The following is a 10210-nucleotide window of genomic DNA, read 5'->3' as shown; positions in this document are numbered from 1 at the left end:
TGTTCTGTTTTACATTGACAGCCCGGACTTCACTTCGCAACTTACTGAACAATTTCCTCAAACAAACTCCTGCTTGTGATATTCATAAATACTATGTGTCACCATCTAAAGGCCTCATTTTCCTCTCTGCAGTTGAATAATAGAATTTATTACAATAGAGAGACACTTTTTTTTATCGGCTTCCTTTCATCTACAAGAGGCTCCTCAACAGAATGAGACACTACTGTTGATCTTCCCATCACCCCTTGTTAAAATGGTGACGCGTTGTTTTAAAAGCAGAACGTGGAGGTTGAGCGTGCAAGTGAAAAGTTGAATGAAGTTGCTTGCAGCTATCATACAAAAATCCCACATCTCCAGCACAACTCTAATGAAATTAAAAAGAACAGTTGAGTATTTTGACTTGTGTTCAACACGCTTCCAGTTGGGAAAAGCAGAGAGGAGTACCAGCATGGAAGCTACGCAATGAACTGCTGTGGACAGGGTCAGCAGCAAAATGTGTTTCACTTACTTAAAAAAAGGTCCACCTAAAAAAAGTCAGTAGTAGTTCAAGAGTATTTTCACCACTTAACTTGCTGTCAGACGGCCTTGCCAAACAGAAAACCACCGTTTTATGACCTAATGGTCATGTCAATCATCTAACACTCGGTAAGGAAGTGAAAAAGTTTATTTGCCAATATGTCAAACAATTGTTTTAAGAGTCTTATTTCAAATAATACTTTAATCAAGTTTTATATCATTTCAGAAGCTGCATCGGTGACAACCCTCTTGGAGAAACATCAAGAAATGTATAATCGTTGGTAAGTAAAATAAAATGCTTGTCAAGTATTTATATATTCAGAGGATGCAGGTAAGCAATGCTCTTCTCCACTGTGCTAAACAACAAAGGAGTTCAGTGTCAGGAAAAGTTTAGCAAAATTCTGACTTTGTTTTTTAAACCTTAAATTTAACTCTAATATTGTCAGACCCACCTGATAATCTTAATCTTTAGTGTTATTCTCTTTATGGAAAAAAGCCATTGTGGGCACAAGGGTTGGGCCAGATTACTTTAAAATGTAGTCAGTTACTGAGTGCAAATTAGGTGACAATTTTTGTAATTAGACTAATTTTATTTCTTTGGGATTATACTTGGATTACTACAAAAATCAAATATTGAAAATATGGTTTCTAATGAAAAAGTGGTCACAATCTCAAAACACAGAGTCCCATAAATAGTATTCACATATGAGGTTTCATGGAAAAGTGCTCCACAAAAAAGGACCACAAGCAAAAATGCATTGAAAATGTTTTAAGATATTTAAAAAGAAAAAAAAAGAATATTTATGATGAAAAAAAGTGTTATAATTTTAAAATTGCCATATTTTTAATATGTAATCAGAAATGTAATTATTACCCTTGACTGATCCTTGGTTATTTTTCTGACCTGGTCAAGATTACATGTAATCCATTACTACCAAACCCTGGTGAGCAAACAATCTTCTTTTATTGAAGCACAAAACGACAGAATCAGTATTTTAGTCTTAAGCTCGGGGCTCATTGTTTTGGAGTGGCTGTATAAAACTGTACCACTGACTGAGGCACTCTGCTAAATGGATTTGTGTGATTTAGACTTGATGAAATCCTGCTGTCTGTTAAAGAAAAAGGTACATTTAGAAAGCCATTTTTGAGAATAGAAAATTGCTCTCTGATGTATCTTTGAGTGTGAAGGGTGCGTCTGAGTGGATTCTTTTTTTTCCCCCTAACATTTATGATCTGACTCTTGATTTCACACTCCATTAAGAATCAATCATGAGTAAAATCCAGACACCTAAAAATGAAGACAGAGGTAAGCCTCATATAGCTTCTTACGCATGAATGAGACTGTGTACAGAAAAAAAAAAAACTTTTATTGTGGCTGTGCCAAGGTTGTACATTCCATCAAAACAAGTTTACATCAGGCAAAGAGAAGTTCAAACATGCTCCAGTTTTTTTTTTTAAATGCAAGTGGGCAGATGAATTTTATACTGTGTCAATACAACTGAAATATTACAGTATTTCTGATCTTGTAAATGTAATGTAGTTTAAGCTACAACACAAAACTGTTACAGCGGCAAGTGACTAATTGACCCTTTCTGTTTTGTTTCCTGTACTTTGATATGCTGTGTGCTCAGCTCGTCTATGTTGAAAAGAAAACCACATTTTAAAGAACCGGTTAAAACAACACATGTACTCACGTCATAGATTAACTTGCTAGTTAGCTGACATTAGTTAACTTAAGATGTGACTATGTCGCTTTTGCAAGTCCCCCAACAGCATCTTTTCAACATAGAGTCCAAAGATGCTGGTTTAAAGTGTTGTGAACATCCTGAGTTTGGATGAAAGCAGATGCAGTGCAAATTTAATGTTTGCCCTATTTTGCCACTTGTTTTAATCTGCTTGCTTAATATTTTCACAGAGCAACCATTCCCAAATTCCTAAATAATGCTACAGCCGAATCTACTATCTGGAAATGCTTTGCAGCCCACACAAACCTTTAATCACAGCTCTGATCGACACATGAGATTAACTGTACCGGCAACGAGATATAAGACACATTTTGGTGTTAATGTGACTGGTGACCAAGTATCATGTAACAATTGTTTAACTACGTCAGATAAATTAAGAATAATGTGTACTTAAAACCCCATGGCTTTGTTGCATCAATTCTGATTACTTACAAAAAAATTATATTAAATTTCTAAATATATTAAGCTAATTTCAAACTTACAAAATTTTAAATATTATAGAGCATATCACTGCCACCAGATATTGTGAGTATGTTGTCAAATCTCACAGGAGTGTGTTCATGAGACAAAGACCTCCTGATTTGTCTGAAAAATACAATTCTAGTGTCAGGAGATTTACTTCAGTGACTATAGAGCAAACTAATCTGTCATATGCTCAAGTTTACTGATTCTATTGTTTTTTGTTTTTTTTAATAGACTCAGCGTCCAGGGCAGTGGCAAACCCACGTGACACAGACACAGGAAATTTTCTACAGTGTACCGTCTCCCTTCTAAACCGTCTCTGACGAGCCACACAGATAGTATATCTAAGTACAAGAAACAAAAAAGGAGAAAGTTGGCCAATGGTTCCAAAAGGGGCGGGTCTTAAGAAAGGTCAAATGTAGTGCAAGCACACCATTAAGCTAACATGTGAATAAAATAAATACAGGGGATTTATAGTTAAATAAAAGGTCAAGATTTGACATATAGTCAATGCAATTCACTGAACCACATGTAATTACTCCAGCCATAAAATAACAGTATACATGTCAAAATAATAAAAACTCAAAACACTGTATTTTCAGTTAAGACATGATGCTTTGACATTACAAGAAGATATATAGTTTAATTTTTTCCCAACAAAAAAAAATCTATACTATACTATACTATACTAATAAAATCTATCCGAACAAATGGCAGAAAACATTTAAAATCCCACATAATCCCATAATAGAAGACACATTGTAAGGCAGAAAATATGGTCATCAATAGAAAAAGTTATTCCAGACCTCAGAGCAGCTAAAAGAACAATATCGACCATGAGCGGGTTATTGCTCGAGTTTTTCCTGAGTTCTTGCCTTTCCCAGGAAAGACGTGTTCTTCTATGTAAAGAGGAAAAAGATTCATGTTTTCTGAAGAAGCCGCGGGTCAAAGCTGGTTGTGCGTCTCAGCGTGTGTTGCAGAGTGTGCAGAGTTCAAAGGTCATTGTTCCCCCAAGTCCTCTGACAGCCCGTATTTGTGCTCCAGCACATCAACCGTAGAAGACAGGGCACTGAAACGAGAATTACAGTCATTTCTCGTTTAATGCATGAAGGCCTCTTCAGAGTAAACGTGGGAGTTTTAAATGTTTTAATGCAGAAATGCCCCTGACTACTTCCTGTGGTCAGAGTATTTACATATTCTGTGTGCACACGCTTGATTACATTTGTTTACTAGTTTCCAGGAGATTTCTAATCAGAGCAGGTGCTGCAGGAGGCTCATCCTCCCTGGGGTGGACTGAACTGTGATGACACAGTTGCTTCAGCACAGACAAACAAAAAACACTGGCAGGTGCTTGATGCTAGTGGATCTTTCTAAGAAACTAGCCTATGTTTGATTTTGGTCTCATTACACTTAAGTCTTGTGTATATTTTCTGTTTCCATTTTACTTAATTTGTAGCTGGTATGGCTACTGAATGTTAAGGGAAAGATTTTTTTGAAATGGGATTGTATGAGATAGTCAGCAGGGGTTGATTGTCCAAATCCACGATTCGATTTGACTTAAGATTTTAAGGTCCACGGCAGATCATTGCTTAGCTTCCTTCACGGTACTCCTGCTGCTTCTCCAAACTGGGAGTGAGCTGACAGCCATCTACTACAGGTAATACACTGACGATCCTTCATACAACCTCACTTAAAAGAAATGTGAACTATCCTTTTAAGATTGCTTCCTGCATTTCAGTGCAACTTGGGTCAGAGTTCAACTTTGCCTTTAAAATATGTATCGCGAGCCAACATTTGTGTCACAAATCCACACTACATAACACACTAACTGTAATACGTAATCGTCATATAAGATTATCAACATACTTTACCATTTCATACTAACAGGAAAACATAAAATATGAGTGGTGTCAGTTGTTAATAAAACTGTGACTTTGAAAGAAATAGCACAGTATTTTTCTCACGATTTAATACTTTTTTTAGCTGTTTCACCACCACCCACAATTCATTTTGAAATGTGTTTGGAAATGTAGACGTCATTATTCTGATGCTGTGAAGTGACGTAGTTTGTTCAGTGTTACATATCAGATGACAAACTTCAGCATCAGTCTCATACACTATTTCCAGAGCGGTCTGATCAATATTTATTTATTACTGACATCTGAACCATCACCCACTCTGTCGGGGTTGAGTGTGGGGCTATTAAGTTGCATGGTAGCATAAAATGACCTTTAATACATTGACTTTAAACATGATAATACCCATTTAAAAAGCATTTTAAAAATGTTTCTTTTCCTAAGAAGTAGTTTCTCCTGTACATAATTTCGTAGATATAATTTGAACGTATTATTTAATTTGTAGATTTTTAAAGAAGGGCATATAAAACTGGAGAAATGCAGCCTAACTGGGTCCCAGTAAAGCATGAACTCACCAGCCAGGTCTGATGATACGATATTTGCCAATCACTGATAGGTCAACCACCGTTGATCCGAGGCGGCTCTGGTCTCCTATTGGTCCTCCGTCCACCACCACTGCTAGTTTGGGCCAGAGCTCCTGAAACTCCTTTCGAGGAAGAACACAGCAGCATTAAAGGTTAAAGGGCAATTCTGTAAACTTGAATAACAAAGAGGTAAAACAAAGAGAAACACTGTGTTAATAAGATGCTGGAAAACGTACTGAAAATGAATAATTAATGTGAGACTCTGATAAAAGCATCTCTCAGCTTATTATGCATTATTTTTCACTTACATGTACTGCCACCGTGCTGGTCTGTGAGCTGATGTTGGCGCTGGTAAGTGCAAGAGGTTCCCCGCACATCTGGCAGAGGCGTCTCATAAAGGGATGGTCTGGGATACGCACGCCTACAAGCTGAGGGGCGCACAGACGTGTAAACAACAGATGACTGACATTAATAAACCATTTGTTCGAGGTTTTATTTTCAGTCGTAGCTGGTTAAAGAAATGGACTTACTGAAGTGAAGGGGTTGAGATCTGTGTTCAGGACTTCAGATCTTTCAAGCACCAGAGTGACGGGACCAGGCAATAGATCACCTAACAGCGATTCCTTCACTGGCACCTTACAGTACCTGTTCATGGAAACAAAACAAATTTATTTTGAGCATCTGGGAAGTTAAAGTTTAGATAGCATTGCAGAGTTCAACATTGCAACTCTGTGATTTAATCCAGGATGTCATCATTTGGTCGTCTGCCTCATCTTCTCTGCAATATTTCATGATTTACTTATAAATGACTTCATTTAAAATAGTTACCTAATAAATCAATAAATACTGTGGTGTTTCTGTGACAGCAGGTGCGCCTGTCACTCAAAATGTAAAATGTGTCTCGGCAGTGTGAAGATGGTATCTCTGCCTCTTCTGCATGTGTCTCCTCTGTGCATGACTAATATATTTGCAGAGGTGGATTGAACCAAGACCATTTACTGAAGTACTGAACTGAAAGGGTAACTTTGATATTTTTCAGCCTGGACCCTTTTTTCCTATGTTTTTGTACCCAAGTGCTGCAGCCAGCAGAAGCCAAACTGAGCTGCAAAGTAATCCCACTGGGCACAGCGTCAAAGTATCACCTCTAAAAGTGCTTGTTTTTGCCACCAACAGGCTCAGATTGTTATTCTACGTGTCTGACCCTTTTTAAATAGTTAGATACATTTTGTTTAAGCATAAACAGACACTATATATCACTCTGTTCAAAGCAACCAGACTCCACTGACAAAAACTGCTGCGTTGATTATTTTTAACCTTTTAAAAACACTAAAAGTCACAGAATAATACAAATAAACTACCTGATCAAGGCAGCGGTAGACCAGACGGGTATGTGTCAGTGGAGTCTGGTGGCTTTGAACAGAGCGATAAAGTGGCAAAAACACACAGGTTGAAAAATGCTGAAGTTACCTTTAAGTACAAATTTGAGGTACTTGTACTTTACTTTTCATGACACAGCTTTAGTTACTAGATACTTTATAAACTATATTATTATAAAATATGAAATTAGCCATTTAAACGATAAGTTAATTCATGCACAACTACTCTGACATTTTTTATACAAAAACATTTCATGGTTCCAGTTTCACAAAATATGAATATTTGCTTATTCGATTGCTTTTCCTCTTCATAATTTAAATGTTAGTAGTCATTTAGATGTTTTTTACAATTGGTTGAACAAAACAAAGCATTGTGAAGGCGTTGCTTTGGGCTCTGAGTAACGGCGATGGCATTTTGTCAATATTTTCAGAATTTCAATAAACCCAACAGTCAGAAGAGGGAGAAAATCAGCAGATTAATCCATAATGAAAATCATTGGTTGCAGTCCCACAGAAAATAGTAAAACATTAGCTTCACTTCAACCAACTACAACAGTAAAATCCTACTTTCACATTCATGCATGAGCCATAATGAATTAATATATAATAGTATAACAATCATATGGGGCATTTTTCTGCATTGAATAATTTTACATTTAACACTAAGTGTACTTTCCTGATTATACTTGCATACTTTTACAGAAGTAACATTTCGCAATGCAGGACACTATTTTTAAAGTGAGGTATTGGTACTTTTACTTAAGTAAAGATCTGAATACTTCTCCCAGAACTGTATAATAATAAGGTAGATCTACAGGGAAACCATCACACTTCTGAGGGATTGAACACAACAGTTACCACCGATATTTTCAATTGCAGGAAAAGAAAGAAAAATCTGCCTTAAAACTGTTAGAACTATCAGTGCATCATGTTCACCATCTACAAAAAATAGATGTGGAAACGGAGCAGTCTGTACAAACACTTACTTATAGATATCTTGAATTTCTCCCACACAGATGGCCAGCGGTTTCTGTCCATTTCGTCCTTTGATGTCGTAGGTTTGTCTGATGGCTGCAGAGTTCTGGGCGAGACATGCCAGACCGTAGATGGTGTCTGTGGGCACAGCGACCACGTGACCCTCCTTTAGAGCTTTCACCGTGCAGCTCAGGATTTCAGCACCATCTGCAGTTCAGAAACAACAAGGAGGGTAAATGAGGCATCGTAATCATCAGCAGTGCAAGATGCACATGAGGGTAAAAAACATACATACAGCATTCTCAATAAAACTATAACAAACAGGAAAGTTGCATATTCTAAATAGATTATGGGTACTGAAGGACTAAAGATGAAACTGGAAGAGGCTGACGGTAACTGATTACATGTGTTGTGCTATAACTGAATATAAAGGAGCACTCCACTGTTTTGTGTCCTATGCAGCAATCCATTTCAAGTCAATAGCTCTGAGTCAGTATTCCCGACTTCCAATCTAAATACGTCCCAGTGCATCTGTTTGGGAAAACATGGACGGCCACAGCAAACCGATACTTGTATGGCCAGTTTATACGCTTCACAAGAATCTACAGCAGCTGATTAGCACACTTAAAAACAAGGTAAGTACCATATGATCAGAGACTTCTATCAAGCACAGATCAACTGAATGGGAGTGGCGTCTACAAAGCTGTTACTGCATTTTTCACACCAACAAAAAAACCCTACATATGGTAAAAACTGATGAAAAGGTAACTCTGTGTAGTGTTTGACATATTGCTGCGATGTCAGGTGTGTTTATGTCAGAAAACTGTGGCTAGATGTGGATCTGGATTTCACCTCAACTACACTTATCTAACACTTACCCTGCGTTTCTTTGCTCCAGTATTTATTTTGCAGAATAAGGTTTTGCATGCAAACATATGATGAAGAAATATAAGAAATAGTGATATTTTATCCTACCAAACTGTCTACTCGAAGTAGGGCTGTAATGATGTCAGATTTTCACTACATGATTATTGTGGCCAAAAGCATACACGATAATATTACTGTGATAGAAAATTTGAAACATGGTATTAGTAAAATTCATCTTTAACTTTGTTTATTGTTCATTTTATCTTTTTGGCAAATAAATTACACTCAAAATACGAGTGTAGGGAGGTTTAGAGAGAGTCTGTAACCATAACTGGACCAAAGTGTCCAAAAACTACAATTAGATTTAAAAGATAATCAAAAGGAAAAAAGAGAAACTGATAAACGAAAGATAAACAAGTCCTAACAATATTACCATTTGTGTTTTAGTAACATAGTATCAATGTTTCAGTTTTAAAACATCAGTATATCAGGACACCCCACACATTTTTATCCAGATAATTTTATTTCTGATGTTATATTCTGTGGTTATTGTGGAGGAAATACTACTGCTTTTGTCCAAAAAAGGTCCAAAGTCAACATATGAAAGTTCTTTGCAGCAGCTCTAAAGGGATAGTTCACCCAAAAATGAAAATTCAGTTATTATCTACTCAGCCTCATGCCAATTGAAGGTCGGAGTTAATATTTTAGTTTATTTTATTGTTCTTTCTGGAGGAGCAATAAGACGATTTTAAATCCATAAAATAATTGAATGAATTAATATTTTAATAATGTACAGTCAGCAGGTCATTATTGTGAGATTAAACCCCTTCAGTTGATCCCTGACACAGGTGATACTACCCTACTGTAGACTTGATGTAGCTATATTAAAACTTTACACATAAATACATCAGTGATGTAAAACTGTAAGGAACCGTTCTTCATCCATAGTTCATCATACTTTTATATAAATAACACTGGAAGTAGTCCTGTTGGTTGAAAATTAGTATTTTATGTTCATTTTACCTTTTAACATTGAATTTCTTGTTAAGTAACGAAATTAGGCTGTTTGATATCTGAAAGCTGACGTCATGGAAACTTGATGATATTATAAAATGAAGCTTTGATGTCCTGATATCCTGTTTGTTTTGTTGCTTACTGTCCAAAATAAATGGACTATGCTTAAGTTCTTGATAGTTGTGGGCAGGTCCGAGTCTCCATGACAGGAAAAACAGGAATCTGATGTAACACGCTGTAATATTTACGTTACTTAGTGACAAACATCTAATCCAAATCTTTCTTCAGCAGCTAAAATCGATCAAAGTAACTCACTTATTCTCAGATCGACAGCGAACAGGGACCCACGTGCACCGAGACCGACAGAGCTAACTGACCTGTGTGGCCCTCCTGATGCACAGACGGCCCGTTGGAGGTCGGCGGCAGTAAACGCAGCACTTTGGTCTTCAGCTCTTTACACATTTCTGCTCCGAGTCGACGAGCTGCGGCTGAACTGTGACTGTGAGCTGCTCTGGATGAAAACAAATCAACAGCGATGTTACGCACAGACTTCATAAAAATAAAGAGCTAAAGCCGCCGATCTGTCATCTCACAGCTGGGAGCATGTTGCTACCTGATGAAATAACTGAACGCTTTCCGGGTTACGCCCACAAACAATGACGACAACTTTCTTAAAGGGCCAGCAGCACCTTGTTCCACATGTCCAGTGGGGGGGCGGGCTGTATGCTGTTTGGTTTTAATGAGTTCATAGATTCATAACAAAAATGATACATATAATAGGTACATAGATATTTTTTATGATCTGAGCAAATGTT

At 37.0% G+C, this 10210-nt stretch overlaps 1 protein-coding gene across 1 annotated transcript; it reads right to left on the bottom strand.

Annotated features, from left to right (window-relative positions):
* Positions 1-3425: 3425 nt before the first annotated feature.
* yrdc (yrdC N(6)-threonylcarbamoyltransferase domain containing) lies at positions 3426-10033 on the bottom strand. Its single transcript, XM_084727086.1, has 6 exons — positions 9773-10033; positions 7526-7721; positions 5694-5808; positions 5472-5591; positions 5155-5285; positions 3426-3792 (listed from the first exon to the last, which is right to left on the bottom strand). Exons 1-6 carry the CDS (start codon positions 9948-9950, stop codon positions 3723-3725), a joined length of 810 nt encoding a protein of 269 aa, XP_084583212.1. The 5' UTR covers positions 9951-10033; the 3' UTR covers positions 3426-3722.
* Between the last annotated feature and the right edge of the window lie 177 nt (positions 10034-10210).

This window comes from Lutjanus erythropterus, chromosome 9 (genome assembly GCF_056507025.1).
Source record: "Lutjanus erythropterus isolate fLutEry1 chromosome 9, fLutEry1.hap2, whole genome shotgun sequence".
In the NCBI taxonomy this organism is placed as follows: Eukaryota; Metazoa; Chordata; class Actinopteri; order Lutjaniformes; family Lutjanidae; genus Lutjanus; species Lutjanus erythropterus.
The sequence above is the reverse complement of the archived record's forward strand: the minus strand, read 5'-3'. Positions and strand labels throughout refer to the sequence as shown.

Coding starts and splice junctions, on each gene's coding strand:
- yrdc (XM_084727086.1), bottom strand. CDS start 9,950: ATGAAGTCTGTGCGTAACATCGCTGTTGATTTGTTTTCATCCAGAGCA. Junction 7,722..9,772: donor GCATCAGGAGGGCCACACAG/GTCAGTTAGCTC, acceptor TCTGAACTGCAG/ATGGTGCTGAAATCCTGAGC. Junction 5,286..5,471: donor CCAGCACGGTGGCAGTACAT/GTAAGTGAAAAA, acceptor CTTCCTCGAAAG/GAGTTTCAGGAGCTCTGGCC.